The 20,323-nt window shown below is 42.0% G+C and overlaps 2 protein-coding genes across 9 annotated transcripts in view; one reads left to right on the plus strand and one right to left on the minus strand.

The window, feature by feature from the left end:
* Positions 1-6,870: 6,870 nt before the first annotated feature.
* On the plus strand, positions 6,871-13,640 carry HIGD1C (HIG1 hypoxia inducible domain family member 1C). 5 transcript variants are annotated; one of them, XM_084610070.1, is made up of 5 exons: positions 6,871-6,996; positions 9,457-9,526; positions 9,806-9,908; positions 11,005-11,139; positions 11,591-13,640. In XM_084610070.1, exons 3-5 carry the CDS (start codon positions 9,815-9,817, stop codon positions 11,653-11,655), a joined length of 294 nt encoding a protein of 97 aa, XP_084466196.1. In that variant the 5' UTR covers positions 6,871-6,996; positions 9,457-9,526; positions 9,806-9,814; the 3' UTR covers positions 11,656-13,640. The 5 variants fall into 5 exon arrangements, with proteins under 5 accessions (XP_084466196.1, XP_084466198.1, XP_084466197.1 ...); XM_084610072.1 differs by having other exon boundaries at positions 6,901-6,976; XM_084610071.1 differs by having other exon boundaries at positions 6,910-7,019.
* Positions 13,641-14,440: 800 nt separating this feature from the next.
* SLC11A2 (solute carrier family 11 member 2) overlaps positions 14,441-20,323 on the minus strand; it is a 44,277-nt gene continuing 38,394 nt past the window's right edge. For all 4 annotated transcript variants that reach the window (XM_084610034.1, XM_084610031.1, XM_084610033.1 and 1 more), the window contains exon 17: positions 14,441-15,512. In XM_084610034.1, the coding sequence (XP_084466160.1) occupies positions 15,435-15,512 (78 nt within the window). In that variant the 3' untranslated portion in view covers positions 14,441-15,434. The remainder of the gene's footprint in view (positions 15,513-20,323) is intronic.

The raw sequence follows: 20,323 nt of genomic DNA on the forward strand, positions 1-20,323 counted from the left end.
GATGGGAGATTCTGATCAAGTGCATTTTAAACCCATTTAAACTTTCTAGTTCCACCTTTACTCCTAGAACTACTTCTTTGGAAAGCTATGAACAGTTTTGTTATTTTTGTTTGTTTTCCATATGCACACTGAAGGGGGTCCATCCGCTTACAATTCTCTGAAAGAAAGTCACCAAATATTTTGCTGTTCCTAGGCAACCACCATCTCCACCAGCATGCCAGAGTTGCTGTCAGTTGTGAACACGGTATCTTGTAAATTTTAGAGGTGTCAGCCCCCACAGTAGTAGTGTGGTGGGCGTGGAAGGGGTAAGTAGCCTTGATTCACAAGTGTAGTATCAATAGAAAGAATACCGGGTAATACAGGCACTACAAACACCCCAACAGCAAGGTCAGGACTGACCCAAACTGATATACTGTTGTTGGATTTAAAAATTACCTGTGACGAATCTCATACTAGGACACCTTGGACCAAATTCTTCTCTGGTGTAATTCCACTAAATCAGATGAGTTACACCAGAAAAGAATATGGCAGTCCCAATAAATACAGTAATTTATTGCAGTGCCTTGGAATCTGTTGATAAATCTTGGTAAATCTTGGGATGTCAGTCTGTTCTATTTGACTTTAAATTTATCTTCTAAGGTTCGTAGGGTAGGGTGTAGATTGCTTCTCAGGGAAGGACTAGGCACGTCAGTATCAACTGAACTAATAGCAAGTGATGTGAACTTATGAGCGATGTGGTAACAGCAGAGGAGGGCAGTGAGAGCATGTGGGTCTATGGGGGAGAGTGCTGCAAATCTCTATGTGGAAGGAAATGGTGTTGAGTGTGTTCTGTGCATGGGAGAAGTAGTGCATATGTGTATGCAGGGGAAATTATTGTGTTGCTATGTGAGGGAAGGCATGTAAGTGTGGTGCACGTGGCAGGAATGGACTGTGTCTGTGGTAGAGACAATGGTGTGTGTGCCTGTGTATTTGTGCATGTGCACAAGTGGGCAGGAATGTGAGTGTGAAGAGACTTGTTTATTCTGGGAAGGAAGGGCTTATGGCTGACCTGAGTGGAGCTGTGCATAGCAATGACAGGGTTTGGCAGTGTGCAAGCGGCAGTTGATTTTGCTTTGCCTGTATCAGTACATGTCACTGAAGCAGTATGCAATTACATTATTTTTCAGCAGCTGTGTTTATCCTGTCAAATAAGGGCATAAAATTAAAAACTTCTCATAAAAATAGCAACACACCTTCCACATTTTCATATTTTAATGTAAAATCAGATGAAACTCAAGCCAGATCATATTCACATGCTAGTTCCCCAGAACAGTGTAACAAGTATAGCTTCATCAGCATTGCATATACACTTTTTTTTAAAACAGACTAGCAAACTGGGATTTAGTGTTTTACATTTTCTCTAAAGGATTAGGCATTTCCCTCGTCCCCCTTCTTTAGTAAGCATTTTTGAAATGCTGAACTTATTTTTCATTCACACAGTCTTTTTGTGTGTGCGCGCACTAGTTTAGAGGAAATATGCGCAGATGTACAGTTGACACGGCCATACTTAAAAAGGCATGGTCATGTTACTGTTCATAATTTTTAAATAAATGTTCCTCATTTATAACACCACCTGCAAATTTGAAACTGAAACCCTTCCTTACAAAAGCTTCTTTCAGCTGCATAAGCACAGTGATTTGTTACTTCATGATAGCTTATAAGCATTCGAGTTGTACAAACTGGTTTGCTGTTGCAGGGTTGCTTGAGTGTTGGGCTGCACACATTGGTTCGTGGCTATACGGTAACTCAGGAGTGCTGGGATATGCACCTTTTTAATTTGGGGACTGCTTTTTGTGCTGGAATGCTGGCACTGTATTTTAAAATAAGTACTCAAGTACTTATTTTGAATAAAATAATTATATGCATACTATACACAGCCACTCTCATACAATGGTAATAACTGGGACCCTATAAGAACTTGATTAGAATAGATTGTTGACAGACAAAAATAATAGATGTGGGAAATTCTGGCCCTTCCACACCTTAACAGTATCTTAGAAAGAAAAAACCCCAACACCACCGCAGTGACTGGCTGTCAAAATCAAATCAGATAGCCCACTTTACAACAATTTGACTGTATCCCTCCCCCCCTTCATATTTTGCTAGTTTTCTTACACTGTTAGCTTTTTGGGATGGGGATCCTGACCTCATGTGTTGATCAAACACCTAGCACTGGGGGTCCCAATCTTGGTTGTGGTTCCTGGGTGTTACTGAAACTGAAATAAAGTTATCCTTTTTGGAATTCTGTCTCATTCAGATTTACGTACCTGTTTTAGATTTTAGTCCAATTGCCTAATAAAGCCTCGGTATGTAGCTAAGTAGGACAAAAAGGTTTCTCAAACCTTTCTCCTCTCCTCCTCTTTATCCTTCTTGAGTTTCTTGTTGTTTATCTTAGCGCTCAAAGAAGTTTTGGCTTGACTGTGTTGTATTTGGTATGAGAGAGACAAGAAGGGTGAGGTACTGACACAGCTACAATTACACTGTATTTGGTATGGTCTGATGCAGATTAGGCAGAGTCAGCATTTAACAAAGCTTTCTGAGCCCCCTCTCCTCCTGATTTGTAACATCTCTACCCTTCCCATTCTGGGCCTCCCTTGCAGAGAGGTTGCCAAATCCAGCACATCAATCTGGTGGTGGTGTAACAGAGATAAAAGTCCAGGAGGGGCCACGCCAGCAATCTGGAACTACTGTATTTCTATTTCATTCCCTAGAGCCTTGGGGGTTGGATATGGAATCTGTGCCTTACCTGTTCAGATGTGTGTTGTGGCTTCTGGCAGGTGTCAGTCCCAGCTATTACAAAACGATTACATATTTTCTTTTGGATCAACACATGGAGTTTAAGAAATTAGAGATTTCTAATGCTCTGAGATTTTTTTTACACTTGTATTTTAATCATGTACTGCTTGCTTCAGTAACCCTTTTCTACTCATTCTCTGGTTAACAACCTAAAGATCCAAAGCCATTACTTTTCTCTTCTCATTAACCAGTTTATTAGAACACGAGGGGAATTACATAAAATACCACCAACAAAGCAGCACTTGGGTAAATAAAACAGATTGACATTCCATTTTTTTATAGTCTGTTTGAGGAGATGATGCCACCTGCTGGGCACCTGTTGTAAAATCTTTTAAAAGGGGTATTCAAATAATTTCCACTCTACCACCTAGCCACCTCTAACCTGACTGGCAGATTTCAGATATTTTTCTCTAAAATTATTACTACTCATATTTTCATGTCTTCAAACTCAACAGAAACTTCAGCTGTGATCACAGGTTCAGTCCTTCTAGGGGCACAATGTAGTGTTTCCGCTGTGAGACCATATTTAGTTCCGATGGAAAACAACACATCCCTCTAAACCCCACCCACATGGTTCAGATATTTGGCATCCAGCAACTGATTCCCCTCATGGTTCAGATATTTGCAGTCCAAATCCATTGGCACAAGAGCACAAAATGCCCTTGATTAAAGGAAATGTATGTGACCATGTGGCTGGTGCAGTTTCTTATATCATTCATCAGTGTATTGGGTGAAATACCTATGGGTCTGATTCTAATGCCATTACTCTAAACTGCAAGAGAAATTTAGGCAGGCAGAATGTAATTATTAGTCAGTATGGGAAGGGATTATGTCCCTAGCCTCTTTGCCAGAAGCTGGGAATGGGCGGCAGGGGATGGATCACTTGATGATTACCTCATCTGTTCATTCCCTCTGAAGCACTCGTCATTGGCTACCGTCGGAAGACAGGATACCGGGCTATATGGACCTTTGGTCTGACCCAGTATAGCCGTTCTTATGTTCTCAATTAGCTGCACTGGAATTTAGACAAGACATCGGGGTTCACATACCTGCTCCTGTAAAAAAAATGTGCCATGTCATCTTTAATGACAACAAACGATCAGGATCTTGAGTGTTCATCATACCCAAAACAGCATATCCAGTAGTGCATTGTCCCCTAACATCATGGTGAGACATTGGGTCAGTACTCACTCAGAGGGAAGACTGACACCTACTGAATCACCAGTCCCACTTCCTGCAGCATTATCCTTGAGGAAGATAGCGCTTGTAAGAGCAGACAAAATCACAGTATGAGGTGGTACAGCAGCAGGTGTTTAGTTATGCCAGAAATACTTTCTAGGAAGTCATAATAACAGAGAGAACTCCTCTTAGTATCTGCACTACCAAATTCCTCTGCTTTCTGAGGATGAAGCTGTGCGAGCATATGGTTCACAGGCAGAGAATAAATATTTCATTAATCATAGGTGAGGATTCTCTTCTATGTATGTTCTTCTCTCTATTCTTTGTCAACTGCTCCCCCTCCTGGACATCTTCCTTTCTGCAATACGTTTATCGTTGTAAAATATGGATAACTTCTGTGCTTTCAGCTGCTGTGTTTGGATATATCTAGAGTGGTACTTAAATCTGAGAACTCCCAAAGGTGTCAGACAAACTCATCTTTCCTGATTCAGTGAATGTTCTTCAATAATATTTAATTATTGTATCTCTCTCTCTATATATATATATCTATATATATATATGGAGTGATAACATTTTCAGACCTTTTAAATAAAATAAATTCGGGGGGTGGTTGTTTTTTTGCTTCTGGGTTGCTGAGTTATTGCTAATTATCCCGTCATCACTACTGGCAGAATGTTCCTTGTACTGCTGTCATCTTGTTCATGTTAACATTTTAAATACATCAGTCAGACATTTAAGTATCAGCTGGAACAGCACTGTGAATGGGCTTTCTTTAGTGACTGATGTGTGTCCTGCTGGAGGTGCACTAACAGTAAAACCAGGCATAGTATCACCCAAATTTATCCTTAACAACAATTTGGATCATCAGTGACAGTGAAGAATGGGCTAAAGCTACATTTAAGCCAGACAGGCTTGATCTCTCAATCATAATCAAATTTACTTCTACCCCACACACTCCTACCCTAGTGTTTATATCACACTGTTTATTACAGAACATGATGGTGAAACTGGTTAAGTAAAATGGAGTATGTCCATGCTGGTAGTCTGCGGAGAGTTGGAAAGTCACAGGGTGCTGGCTTTTCCTCGTTTCCCATTGCCTGAATGCCTATAAAAGCAGCTTAAACAAGGAGGAGGAGCCAGCCTAGCCATCTCTATTAGGAGAGGCTGCTACATAGGAGAAGGATGAGATGAAAGGGGAGTCACAAGCCACCATCAGGAGTGGAACTAGGAGTTGCCAATGGGACCAGAAACCTCCACAGGGGAAGGAATGTTCAAAGCAGAAGGGAATCGGGCAGCTGGTGCAGAGGAGTGGAGAAGAAAGGGACCTGATTACAGAAAATCATATGCCAGGTACCAGAGGTGAGAGAAAGGGAGAAGCGTAGAGCGAAAACTGCGGTGTGATCGGTTTAAAAAACAAAAAACAAAAAACAAACGTGCATTGCATTAAAGATATTAACTCTACCTCAATACTTTCCTCATTTTACTTTTCCACATAAGCTATTATAGTAGTTGCACAGGGCTGATGCCTGACTGCAAATGGGATGGTGTTGAGAGGGGAGATGTTCTCACTATTAACAGGTAGCCCACATTGCCTGGTGTACAACAAAGCTCATTTCAAGCTCCCTGCTGTGTTATTTTGGGGGCTGTGTCCCTCTCATTAAAGGTTCCCATCACATGAAATGGTTTCTTTGGTCAAACAAAAAAGCCCCGCATCTTTTGCAGCCTGACCCATACAACAGAGCCGCAATCAGCTCAAACGCTCCCTTCCTCCTGTTATTTTTATTATTCTTCCCCACAACCAAACTGTCATCCCCCCCCCCTTAAAAAAACCCATATCCATTTTTGAAAATCACACTTTTTCCAGGCACCATACACAGATGTTTTCTGCCTGATGGAAGGATGCTCCAACCACTGCATATTTACAGCCTTTTAGCCAATCTCAGGGATGCCACGGGAGCCACAAAAGTGCCTGCTTCCTTACCTTCTTCCCACAGGGCCCGCAAAAGAAAATTGCAGGCACCGGTGGTGAGCATGGGTACAGGGCACTAGCTCAATACAAGCCCTGCTCTCCCTGCAGACAAGGAAACAGCTGAGCCAGGTGGAAGTCATTCAGGGTTGGAAGGGAGAACAGCCCAGTGGTTAGGGCGCAAGCAGAGGACTTGGGAGGCTTATTTTCAGTTCCCTGCCTGGACAGACTTCCTGCCTCACCTTAAGCAAGCTGCTCCAGTCTTCCCGTGCCTCAGTTTCCCACCTGTGAAATCAGCACTTTTTTACATCCTAGGGGCATTGTGAGATTAAATGCATTGGGGACAGCGAGACTCTCAGCTCCTACAGCCATGGGAGGGAGGGCCTATAAATATCTTCCATAACAGGAGCCGGTTTTTGTGACATAAAAAAACCCTAGTGATCGGCTGGGGGAGAAATGGGTCCTGAAATTAAGCTGAGGACTCCATGTAGGGTGACCAGATGTCCCGATTTTATAGGGACCTTCCCGATTTTGGGGTCTTTTTCTTATGTAGGCTCCTGCTACCGCCCCACCCCCTGTCCTGATTTTTCACACTTGCTGTTTGGTCACCCTGACTGCACGAGCTGCTGCTGTCTGTGTGAGGTCGCAGCTGGGCCAGGCCTTATAACAGGGCGGGGGGGCTCCTAGTCTAGCTCTCAGGTGGGCCTGGCCAGCGCAGCCCTGCCCCGTGACGAGCTGCCCGGGGTAGGGGAGGCCCCTGACTAGGGCAGCTTCGATTATTAGCCTTAGGGCGGGGGCAGCCCCGGGGCGCACCCGCCGCCCCGCGCTCGCGCGGGCAGAGCCCACGCCAGCGCGCGGCTCGGCCTTTCCCGCCGTTTCTGAGGCAGCGCGAGCCGTGGCCGCCCGACAGCGCCCGTCGCCCCCTTCCCCCGCCTCGCTGGCCATTGGCTGCCCTCGTGTGACGTACGCCAAAGCGGGTGCGGCTTTGGCCCGGAGGTGCGGCCGGCTGGCCGGAGGTTGAGTCATGCTCGTGCGGCTGGTGGGCGGGGCCAGGGGAACGGCGAAATGGGGCGGGGCTGGGGTGGCGTGTAGGATGGTCCCGGGGGGAGGGGAAAGAACAAGGGGGGGGGCCTGTAAAGGGGGGCAGAGGAATGGAGGGAGGGGGAGGGTACGAGAGGGGCTATAAAGGGGGACAGAGCAATGGGGGGCTGTAGGGGCAATAGAGGGAGGGGATGGTGCTGGTGGGAGGTAGGGGCAATAGGGGAGGGAACTGGGGGGGCTGTACAGGGGGAAAGAGCAATGGGGGAGGATACTGGGGGGGCTGTAGGGGCAATAGAGGGAGGGGATGGTGCTGGTGGGCAGTAGGGGCAATAGGGGGAGGAAACTGGGGGGGCTGTACAGGGGGCCAGAGCAATGGGGGAGGGGGAGGATACTGGGGGGGCTGTAGGGGCAATAGAGGGAGGGGATGGTGCTGGTGGGCAGTAGGGGCAATAGGGGGAGGGAACTGGGGGGGCTGTACAGGGGGACAGAGCAATGGGGGAGGGGGAGGATACTGGGGGAGGGGGAGGATACTGGGGGGGCTGTAGGGGCAATAGAGGGAGGGGATGGTGCTGGTGGGCGGTAGGGGCAATAGGGGAGGGAACTGGGGGGGCTGTACAGGGGGACAGAGCAATGGGGGAGGATACTGGGGGGGCTGTAGGGGCAATAGAGGGAGGGGATGGTGCTGGTGGGCAGTAGGGGCAATAGGGGGAGGGAACTGGGGGGGCTGTACAGGGGGACAGAGCAATGGGGGAGGGGGAGGATACTGGGGGGGCTGTAGGGGCAATAGAGGGAGGGGATGGTGCTGGTGGGCAGTAGGGGCAATAGGGGGAGGGAACTGGGGGTGCTGTACAGGGGGAAAGAGCAATGGGGGAGGGGGGTGGTACTAAGGGGGAATAGTGGGAGGGTACTGGGGGGTTGTAAAGGGGGACAGCAATGGGGGGAGGAGGATACTGGGGGGGCTGTACGGGGTAGGGGCTATAGGGGAAGGGGCAATGTGGGGAGGGGGAGAATGCTGGGTGGCTGTAGGGGGGAAGGGCAATAGGGGGAGGGTACTGGGGGCCTCAATAAGTCATCTGGTTCAGGCCCCTGCACTAAGATAGGACTAAGTATTATGTGGACCATCCCTGACATGTGTTTGTCTCACCTGTTCTTGAAATCTAACCTCCCTAGGTAATTTGTTCCACTACCCTGACAGGAAGATTTCCTAATGTTTAAACTAAATCTCCCTTGCTCAGTTTAAGACCATTCCTTCTTGTCCTGTCCTAAATGGATAATGAGAACAATTTATCACCCTCCTTTTCATAACAACCTTTTACCTACTTGAAAATTATCATTCCCTCCCCTCCCCCATCTTCTCTTTTCAAAACCAATCCAATTTTTTCAGTCTTTCCTTATAGGTCATGTTTTCTAGATCTTTAATATTTTTTGTTGCTCTCCTATGGGCTTTCTCCACTGTGTCCACATCTTTCCCAAACTGTGGTGCTCAGAACTGGACAGAATACCGCAGTTGAGGCCTTATCAGTGTGGAATGGAGTGGAAGAACTACTTCTTATGTACTGCTTACAATGTTTTTTTGTTTTGTTTGTTGCAACAGTATTACATTGTTGACTTATTTACTTTGTGATCCACTATAACCACTCATCCTTTTCTGCCCTACTCCTTCCTAGACAGTCATTTCCCATTTTTTATTTGTGCAATTGATTATTCCTTCCTAACAGGGATACTGTGCAGTTATGCCTATTGAATTTCATCCTGTTTATGTCAGACCATTTCTCTAGTTTGTCAATATAATTTTGAATTCTAATCATGCCCTCCAAAGTACTTGCAACCTCTCCCACCTTGGTATTGTCCACAAACTTTATCAGTGTACTTTCTATCTCATTAGTAATATCATTTATGAAGATATTGAATAGAATTGGACCTGGGACAGATCTCTGTAGGACTCCACTTGATATGCCCTTCCAGCCTGGTTGTGAAAACACTGATAACTATTCCCTGAGTCGATTTTCCAACCAGTTGTGCACCCACCTCATAGGTTTGTCAAGGCTATATTTCTCTAGTTTGTTTATTAGAAGGTCAAGCGACAGTATCAAAAACCTTACTAAAGTCAAGGTATCATCTACTCCTTCCCCGTGGCTTGTTACCCTGTCAAAGAAAGATATTAAGTTCATTTTGATTCAATTTGTTCTTGACAAATCCATGTTAACTGATACCTTGTTTTCTTCTAGATGCTTACAAATTGATTGATTGTTTCCTGCATTATTTTTCCAGATACAGAATATGAGCTGACTGGTCTATAAGTCCCTGGGTTGTCCTTATTCCCTTTTTTACAGCTAGGTACTATATTTGCCCCTTTCTTCTTCTCTAGGGAAGGGGAAATGGGTCTCTAGAACATCCAATTTTTTTTTTGAATGAAGTATGTGTTTATTCCACAGATACAGCTACGAAGGGGAAACTTCATTTCCGAGCAGGTCCTGCTGAATTATCCTTTGGAGAACTGAGCAGGTATAAGTGACAAACTTCACCCAGCCCAATTGTAATGCCAAAATAAAACCCTTAACAGGGAACCAGAGGGCCTCTAAAATGAAATTAAGCAGCAGATGATATTGCATTAAATGAACGACAACTAGAAAAAGGGAATCTGCTTACGTACGACCACGATCAGTTTGCAAGTTAGCTGCTCTGACACCTGGGAGTCTCATAAGTAAGTGGTGCCTTAGCAAATAAACACCGGAGAAGGAAAGAATCTCTGGATTTGAATTGTCAGCCCCGTTTTGTTTTTAGACGTGAGAAATGTCTTCTGATGATCACTGGTCTGCGGAGGAAGAAGACAGTCAAGTATCTAAACTGACACGGAAAGCCAGAGACTCTCCATTTGTTCCTGTAGGTGAGTTGAATCTTTCTGTGCACACAGAGTGCTGTGGACAGGGTTTTATTGTAATAATTCTGGCCTGTTTTTCCTCAGAAATAATCTCTTCAGTTATTAATGGAGATTAATGGATTTTTTCCAGAAATAGCTAAAATTTACACTAGTTAAACATGGAACAGCAAAATTGATAGTGTGAAAAGGTTTTTCTCCTTCCACTGTCGCCTATCGTACTCTATCCTAATAGGATGGCTAGACTGGAGTATAGATGTGTTGCAAAAGTGGCTGTTACTTTATCAGTAGTCTGATGGAAGTCTGTTATAACCTTCATTTAAAAGGTGTCTTTTTAAAAGGTGTAATTGTGCAGCTTCCTATAGTACCTTCTACAAACTAGGTTTTCAGGAACTGTGCAGACCTGGAAAGGCAAGGAGAAGCCTGGCAAAGTTTCATCCATCAAACTTCATTAGGCTTCCCTAACATTTAGCAGCAACAGCAGGACTGTCAGAACAGAAGCTCTTCTAAACCGTAAAGTGATTTGTATGTACCAGACTAAATGAACACAGGATAATCTGTATACACTGTTGTCAATTTAGCAGGTTGCGATGATACAGCTTGCTTTTTTGCAGAGTGTGGGGGTGATTAATTGAAAGATAAAAGAATAATTGTTGTTCAATTTATATACCAAATAACAAAAGTAATTGAAAGTGATTTATAGGCCCTGACTTCACTTCAAAAGCAAAAAAGGTAGAGATAAAATTAAACCTCTAACTGATGCTTCCTTCCCTACTTCAGAAAGAAAAGAAGTCAGATAATATGAGTGTGGTTATAGCTATACTAGATGGTTTTGGGAACAAAACCACCATTTCCTGGTACAGAAAGTTGGATGCTTTGTTCAAACAGCATGTCTAATTTAGCATTTGGTAAACACTAGTTTTTTAAGTCAGAAGGGGCAGATTCTGCAAACCTTAATATGCTGATTCCTCACCCTATGCACTATTTGGTAGATTTTAGCTTAAGGCATGTATTACTTAGAATAATATCTGACATTCTTTAAGCCAAAGTTACATTTTCTGGTTGTACAAATTTATTGAACTTCCCCCTCCTTCTGAATGCATAGGGATGGCAGGCTTTGTTGCTGTCGTGGGCTACGGTCTCTACAAGCTAAAACACAGAGGAGATCAGAAAATGTCAGTCCATCTCATTCACATGAGAGTTGCAGCACAAGGCTTTGTAGTAGGAGCAATAACAATAGGTAAGATACTGATTTGTGCAGAGACCTTTTTAAGATACCTTTGCCATAGCTGAGCCTCTTTCTGAGGGGTGGATGGGTTAGTCTTCTGCCCATATTGTAGTGAGCCTACTCGTAGGCTGCTTGACTAACCTCTACTTTCAGCAAGTATTCTCCCATTTCAAAGCTCACAGCTATATCTTCTGTAAATCACTATAGCTCATGATTCATGATATAGGTATTCAAACTGGGATGTCTTGGACCATTTAATGTCCAGCTGTTACCTCCTTGCACCACTTATTTTTTAGGATATTTAGAGAAGACATTTTTACTGCTGAATAATTTTACCTGTGCTTCTTTGCAGACATTATAATTAAATGAAAAGAAGCAAAACTGTTTGCATGAAGAGTAATTGCTGAACTATCTTTCATATGAAAAACACCAATAGATAACAGTATCTGCTCTCTTTTGTTAGGTGTTCTCTTCTCTATGTATAAGGATTACGTTAAACCTCAGATCAAGAATGGGGCCAAAAAGTGAACCAACTCCATAGGACCAAGCAGGAGAGGAAAGCATATGTTCAGAATTATTTATTTAGAATTTCTCTCTGTAAACATTGTAAAAATTTTAAGTAATCACCACCAGGACTTCTGTTAGCTCTGCCATTGAATGGCTGCTCTATGCTAAAGCCAACTGTTGGGATCAATACCTAAACTCACAATATCTATGTCTATGATGCTAGAGGCAATAGACTCATCGTGACTGACAGCACAGTCAGTATCAATGTTTCAGCATTTCCTGCCAGCTAGAGTACTGTGCAAGGAGGAGACCTGTTATCTAGGGCAGAGGCAGCCATCGACCTACATCAAGCTCAGAATGTTGCAGTACTCCTCCCATGCAGCCTAGTTAGGAAAGAGGGCTACAGTATGGTAAGAGAGCATTACAAGATTGTTCTTTGGGGTTGGCAGTAGACAGTTAACAGAAGACCTGAATAGTCGAATGTCTTGTACCACTGCTGGTTGTCTAAATGTTTCGTACGAATATATTTAGTAGGCTGCTGTTTGTTTATGCTGTTTTATTTATTAAATCTTTATATATAGTGTAACCCACTTGGTTACAATAAAATACTCATGTTTCAACTTGCTTAAGCCAATGGTTTTAGTTACAATAAGTAGATTTTGAACAGGTGCTCACCATGAAATACTGGGTCACTACTCTTTGGCCTGCTGCATATTTCATGTCATTGCTGTTGAGACCTTCACCTGCCGGACTCAGTTTAACAAAGATGCTCTCTAAACCACAGCAGTGATTAACGTGATACAAGTAATGAGATTACAACAAGAGCCTCTTCCTTCCAACTAAAGCAAGTGTTTGCAAACAAAAGCTCTGGCAGCTATTTAAAAACTCCCCAGAGATAACACATTAGAGGGACTCCTGGTTCAGTTACTGTACAGGCTGAGACTTGCCTGACACGGAAAGATGGCAACAAATTACAGCTAGCACCAACTGGGGTAGAGACCAAGGCTAGAGCCAGCCTGCCTATAGAAGGAATCAGCTGAGGAGGTACTATTCCTCAGCCTTAAACCAAGTTCCTTAGTGTCCCTTGTATGTAGCTACAGCAGCAAGCAGAAGCCCAGTATCTAAATGACACTAGGCCAGCTTGCTAGATGCCTAATCCACACTGGCCAAGGGTAACATTGTAATGGGATTTACTAAAAACAAAAGCAAGTACCACCTGCAATAGACTTAGGCTATGTCTACACTACAGGCCTTACAGCGGCATTGCTGTACAAGCGGTAAGGTCTCCTGTGTAGCTGTGCTTTGCCAGCAGGAGACAGCTCTTCAGCTGGCATAATTAAACCACCCACAATGAGCAGCATTAGCTATGTTGTCAGGAGAGGCTCTCCTGCTGACATAGTGCTGTCCACACCAGCACTTTTGCCAGTGAAACTGATGTTGGTCAGGGGTGTGTGGTTTTTCTTCTACACACTCCTGACCAACAAAAGTTTTACTGACAAAAGTGGTAGTGTAGACAAAACTTTAGTGTGAGAGAGAGTATCCGAATAAGACTCATTTTGCAAAAACATTTACAGCATGTGTTTCCACATTAACTGGTGGAAACTTGGACACCATTGCCCATGCTACACTTCAATCCAAACTTTAGGGTCTCTCTACAGTTTGGAGCCAGAGAATATCCTCTGGTGTATTGCATTCAGTACTCACACTGGGGGCGTTTTACTTCCCTCGCATGTAATAGCCACAAGTTTTTGCAGTTGTTCATACTGTACAGTCTGTTCTTGTACAGAAAACAGCCAGTGAAAGTTATTAACTTTCTGGGTAATCTGATCTGAAGAATATCAGCATTATTTCTTAAGCAAATGAAGCCTGAACAGAAAAAGCTAAAGTGAATTTGACACATTTATTTGACAGTCTGGACTTCCATCATGTTCATCTCTGCTCAGTGGCCCAGTTCTGGCAAACCCAGACTTTGACAAGCCCTTTATGGTGTTCACCAACACCTCAGACAGAGGACTGGGGGCAGTGTTAATGCAGGAGGATGAGAAGGGAGGGAGTCACCCCATCATGTACCTGAGCAACTTCTTGCTCAAGTTAAAGTGTAATCAATATATTTAATAAATTAGTGCCAAATACACAGGGACAGAAATGCTTCATGGGTAAGAGATTTAATTAAAAAACAGAAATAAGATGCCTCAGAACTGAGCCCACATAGACATATATAAAAATATAATTCAGGGCATCTTCCATGTGAAGGCAGTTCCTGCCTCAGGGTTCTTAGCACAACTGCAAAAGATTTATCCTTTTAAAAACAAAAAACAAAACACTTTCCCACCCAGAATATCATGGCCTCAAGCTCTGAGTTTGGAACCATCCAATTCTCAGAAATTATCCTAATCATTCAAGACTTCTTGAAATGGCAGGAAAATGCAAAGCTCGTGTTCAATGCCATTTGAGATAAGCAGATAAAAGCTAGTCCCAGGAACAGTTACCCCCATTCTGTGTTTTTTGGATTTATTCAGTTGCATTTATGGCTGGAAGAACTACATGAAGAATTTCTTCACAGTCCCTCTTCAGGACTTAATAGTTAACAGGCACTTTCCATGGTGAGCACTCTTAAAAGAGCAGTGTCCACTCCTATAACTGTATAGACAGGTACTTAAACCAAGGATTCTATAGATCCCCACCTCTGATGTCAGGAGTAAAACCTAAACTTGCATTGCCTCATTTTGAAATTGAGAATTAAGCAATTCAACACAGTCAGTCAAATAAAAGCTGGGATGCGATAACAAAGAAAACAAAGTTAGACTGAATGCACAAACTCTTTTTATCCTCCCATTTTAGTTACACTTTAGTTACCATCTCCTAAGCAGCAGTCAGCAATGTAGTTGTGGGGGGGGGGGCAAGGCAAGCACTTGAAATAAAATCCTAGAGTAGTAGCTCATTATTGAAGAGCTGGCCAGATGCTTAGAAGAGGTGGGCAGGGAAGTGAGGATTGCCATGCTCTTGGTAGGAGACCTCTTGAGATAGCCACAGTGGAGGCTACAGAGGTTTGAGATGATAGGACTCATTGCTATAGTAACCAAGCACCTAAGTACCTGGACAGATAGGGAGGGTGTTTCTAGAGAGAAGGAAGCAGAAATGGAAGAGAATGCCCAGAACATACTCTGCATTTTACAGAAGCTTTGTACGCTTCTTCCTTAGGCTCCAATGGATTTACACTTCAGAATCTGCCCATGCTTTTGAGTTAATTATTCCTCATTGTGTAGTCTCCTTAGTGTACTTCATAAATGAGATTCAAAATCAAATGTAAAATCTTAATATTACTCATTTGGACAATCTTCCAAAAGCTGGAAAACATGTTAGTGTCCCATCATTTAGTTGGCCTAAGAAACACCAAGCGGAATAAGTTTAGATCTAAATCAATAAGATATTAAAATATCTATAATTTACTCCCCAAATAATTTACAATTAAAAAAAGGATTAAAGAAAATATTTTGAGTACCTAAAGGGAAGACAAACCCATAGGGTGTGTGATATTATGAACTGGTTTGACTCTGGCTCTTCATTGGTCCTATGAGAACCTTCATGGCTGATGTCAGGTGCAATGTCTGTTGATTCCATCTGACACTCCTCTGCAGATGTCGGTTTTATCCCGTGCTCCTTCTTGGAGGAAATCTTTCCATCATTCTTGATGCTTGACCATACCCGTTTCTGAACTAACCAAAAGTAAGGAAAATCCTTTTCCGCAGCACAAAGGGGCTTCAAAATTGTTTTTGTTCTTGCTACTGCAGTTCAGGGAATCATCTAGTCACATTTGAGTCTGCATCAACATTGTTCAGAAGGAATTGTTCAGGGTGAGTAGTAAGTCCCAGCCGATACTAGAGAAGGCAAAGAAGAAAATTAGGGAAACCACTTTGAAACAGAAGCCAAAGACAGTGAAATCAAGGATGATTAGGTTGAAATCACTAAACAGAGGGTTTTGTGCTTTGGCTTTCTTCAGCCTAAAACTTTGTTAAAAAGTCCTTGATCAATGCTTCAAATCCTGAAGTAATACAGAAACATCTTATTTTGTTCAGACAATGAGTTTCATAGGACTTGTACAATCCAGAAGTGCAAGCAGGCTCGCCTGGAGTCCATGTAGAGAATACTCCTCCAGGGCAGGTAGTTTTTGAGACAACTGCATGCCACAGGCACTTAGGCATGACCAAGAACAAGTTATTTTCCAGCAGTTAAGTGCTATTCTCTCCTAACTGCTACATACTCTGCAGTTTTATTTCACTAAGGGCTTGCCTACACCGTGATTTAGTGCACAGCAAGCCAGTATGAAACAGCAGTATGTCAAATCACACTATGGAATTTTTAGTGCGCGGAAGCAGGGGCTTTGTGGCTAGTTAGTGCAATATAGACAAGCCCTTAGGAACTGGTACTGCCAGAAGGCCAAGTAGCTCCAAGCCACACAGTACAGTAGAACCTCAGAGTTACGAACACCAAAGTTGTGAACTGACCGGTCAATCACACACCTCATTTGGAACTGGAAGTATGCAATCAGGCAGTAGCAGAGACAAAAAAGTGAATACGGTACAGTACTGTGTTAAATGTAAACACTAAAAAAAAAAAAAGGCAAAATTTAAAGAATATTTGACAAAATAAGGAAACTGTTTCTGTGCTTGTTTCATTTAAATTAAGATGGTTAAAAGCAGGATTTTTCTTCTGCACAGTAAAGTTTCAAAGCTCTATTAAGGCAATGTTTAGCTGTAAGCTTTGGAAAGAACTAACATTTTGTTCAGAGTTACAAACATTTCAGATATAAGGGGGTAGCCGTGTTAGTCTGCATCCACAAAAACAACGAGTCCGGTGGCACCTTAAAGACTAACAGACTTATTTGGGCATAAGCTTTTGTGGGTAAAACCCCCCATTCTTCAGATGCATCTGAACATTTCAGAGTCAACATTTCAGAGTTACGAACCACCTCCATTCCCAAGATGTTCATAACTCTGATGTTCTACTGTAGCTCATAAGGTCATCTAAACCATAATCTGATAGGTAAGAATCGTATTTAACACAGGTGACTGATTCTTTGGTCCTGCCACTTTCCTTATACAAAATAAAATAAAATCAAGTTTTGTGAGGCTGTTAGATGTTAAAACCAAAGCATTAAATCAATTTTTATTCTTTAATCAGCAGCACTAAGTCTGACTTGTTATAAATCTGATAAATAAATACTGTACCATAATTAACAGATTTATTAAAGTTATTTTGATTAATCTGAAGAAGTGTTATTGGAATGATTGAAGCAACATGGAGCTGATTAAAAAACAAAAGTGATTCAGCTGGTAGAACAGACAGGAGACAAATTTTTGCTTCTTTCCATGCTGATTATCACTTATTTCAGTAGATCTTGTACATTAATTACTAGTAGGAGCAGAGTGTGATCCAACAGGAAAACCCAGTCTCCACTTATCAGAACACAGGATTCACCCTTTTCAAGTAGTGTGGATTTGTTACAGAAAGTTTAGTTAACCAAACAGTGGAAGTTGTTTCAGTGCACCAGGTTTCCTATGCCAGGGTGCACTCTCAATTAGCCAGAGATAATAATTTATCTTATATCGGAACAGGCTTCAGTTGTTAGTGGCCAGCCAAAGAATACGCTGCTATGCTCTAGGACCCAAGAGTTACATCTTTATAAAATCCTGTTTTGTATCCAGTTTATGTCTCAGCTGTAGTAGTTTGAGGACTCTCTTTAAAAGGGATTTGTGTCCGATTTACAAGTTAGCTTATGAGAGCAATGGCTGTTAAGTTTTTTTTAATAGACACAATACTTCACATCAATACATATTACAAAAACATGTAAGGGATACAGATGAAATATCCTGTTACTGTTTCTGTTGGGGGGACTCTGGATGGTATTTTTCTCAGTTACAATTTCCTGTTACATCAACATGCAAGTTTGACTGATTCCATGTATATAGGAGATAGTTATTCTCCTCTGTGACTCTTAAGTTCATGCTTAATTATTCAAAATTTGTTAAATTCAGTTAGAAATCAAAAGGCAAGACAAGAATTTTCAATGGACTGAAACTTACCAAAAGTGTTTCTTACAAGGTAGAAACAAAGAAACTAAATAGGTATTAATTTAATTAAAGGCCTGTAGTGAGCTTACAAATTCAGTGTTTCCTCTAAGAGAAATAAATAATATGCATTACTTACAGCTTCCAGTTCACTTAAAGCAGATAGGGAAAGCTTGTAATAAAAAACGGGAAAGAAAGTTCCCATATCACAAAGATCAATTTCTAAACAGAAGCAAAAGTTCAGGCTTGTTAAAAAAAAAAAAAAAGAAAGGAGTGTGCAATGCCTGCTTCTATCAGAATTCCCTCCCCACTCCCAAATAGATTTTAAGGCCAGATGGGACCATTAGATCACCGAGTCTGAACTGAGTAAGATCAGGCCACAGAATTTCACCCAATTACCTGTATTCCTATTCTAACTAAGCCGAGTTTATCCCCTATTAAGGTTGTTCCTGGCCAAAACATGTTGGCATTTGATTCGTTTTGTTAGTAAGTGGGTAGGCGAGATAGCCTAAAACCAGATTGTTTTAGTGCATTTGCTATTTTGACTGAGGATCAGGAAGTGAAAAGACATGCAGAAATATAGCAGTAAGTGGTCTAAATGTAGAATGGTAAGTTTGTCTTCCATATAGAGCCACCCAAAGACACCTATAAAAATGCTCAACTGAACCCTAGCAATAATTTTTTCAGGTAGTCAGGCTGCATAAACTAATAGCATATCAATCCTTCGCTATTGCTGGGAGCAGAAGCACTCAATACTGCCCTGAAGGGAGTGGAGAATATCAAGCAAAGATAGCTTCTTGGTTGAATGTCTTGCACGAACAAGGACTGTAGTAGTAACAATTTCTGGCACCAGCAGTTAATGAGACGTTACTATGCACAGCTTGGAGAGAGTTAGTATAGAAATACTAAGCTTTGCATGCAATCTAGTGTACAGGGCCAATAACTCTATAGGTTTCAGAGTAGCAGCCGGGTTAGTCTGTATTCACAAAAAGAAAAGGAGTACTTGTGGCACCTTAGAGACTAACAAATTTATTTGAGCATAAGCTTTTGTGAGCTACAGCTCACTTCATCGGATGCATTCAGAGGAAAATACAGTGGAGAGATTTATATACATAGAGAACATGAAACAATGGGTGTTACCATACACACTGTAACGAGAGTGATCACTTAAGGTGAGCATCTCAATCATTTGGGCATCAATATGAGTTTCTTTTAAAGCAACATACTGGGTGTCGCAATTTTAAAAAAAAAGACCCAAGAAACCAAGTTGAAAAAGTGTCTATCCTTTTAATTGAAAATGTAGTAAATACAAATTGATTCATGGTCAATTAAAAAAATTAAGTTTCACAAAGAATAGAATAGGTGCTAAATTATAGCACACTAAGAGGACTTTATACAGAAGCTCCTGCATACAGCTGTGATGTTGATATACAGTTCACATCATATCCAACAGTGACAGTCATGCATGTTCACAGTGGTCGTGCATTTTTGACACTTTTACAAACCAGAAATTTTTAAAATGCATGAAAATTTAAGGCATATAAATTAAACTACAGGAATTTATAAATGAATGAAACCAGCTAGATTCAAGCCTAACAGCAGTTCTAGATCATAAAACATGCCTTTGATTAGACAGTCTATATAATTTTGTTGCCAAAGGAAGACAGATTAACACACAAATCAGCGGAATTAGATATAAAACTACAAACCCTGGCAGTAAGTAGGATGCATACTCAGGATTTCTAGCTGGAATTTTGAACTAAAACCCTAAGTGAAATAATTTTTTTCTTTATATCAAGCATTAATATTTAAGTCAAGTATGTTTTGTCAGTTATCTTAACGAAGAGTACATTAGCCAACTTTGTAGGCTTAGTCAAAACGATCATTAAAAAAAGATTAGCAGCTTTAATTTTTGCCATCACAAATTCATCGTGTCTCTTGCTCACAGTTACAGCCTTCCTAACACTGAATTCCTTACCAAATTTATGATACCAACTCATTTATACACTTGGGAGTTTCTTCTTTCCTGTACGTCTGCACTTATTAGCATAACAGGAGCCGCACATGTAGGTGTTCTTTACTACTATGAGAAACCGTGAGGCTTATGCTTTACTCTAGCAATTTGAGACAATGGGCTAGACTCTCCATTGTCCTGCACCTTGTGCAGTCTAGGGCAAAGCAGTTGTAAATTTCTACTGTTCTGATTCTGTAGCATATTGACCCCAGTGCAAAGTAGATATAATGGACTACAGCAAGTCACAGGGCAATGGGAGAATCTGGCTGTATGCCTTTGCTTTGGCAAGACAGCAATTGTAACATTCAGTATCTGTTTCTGACTGCTACAACAGACAGGAAGATGGAAGTGGTCAAGCCCGAACTAAACTGAATGTTCTCACACCACCTAGTGAGAACCACATCCTATTTCCATACAGGAAAATATTTAAAGGCATTCTCCACACTTAGTCTGGACATATCTTTCACCTCCCATCAATCTGATGGATGTCCCTTACAGTCTGAAGTTTGTCCAAACAAGAGGCATTACAATAAAAAGAAAAAGCTACCATTCCATTGTGAAATCTGTCTCTCCAACCCTCTGAAAGCCATGGATAACCCCCTTCATC

Source organism: Lepidochelys olivacea (genome assembly GCF_965140295.1).
Source record: "Lepidochelys olivacea isolate rLepOli2 genome assembly, chromosome: 20".
NCBI lineage: Eukaryota > Metazoa > Chordata > Testudines > Cheloniidae > Lepidochelys > Lepidochelys olivacea.

Excerpts from the sequence above, each read along its gene's own strand:
- HIGD1C (XM_084610070.1), top strand. The coding sequence starts at position 9,815 with ATGTCTTCTGATGATCACTGGTCTGCGGAGGAAGAAGACAGTCAAGTA. Across the intron at positions 9,909-11,004 it reads CTCTCCATTTGTTCCTGTAG|GGATGGCAGGCTTTGTTGCT; the intron begins GTGAGTTGAATC and ends CTGAATGCATAG. Across the intron at positions 11,140-11,590 it reads AGTAGGAGCAATAACAATAG|GTGTTCTCTTCTCTATGTAT; the intron begins GTAAGATACTGA and ends CTCTTTTGTTAG.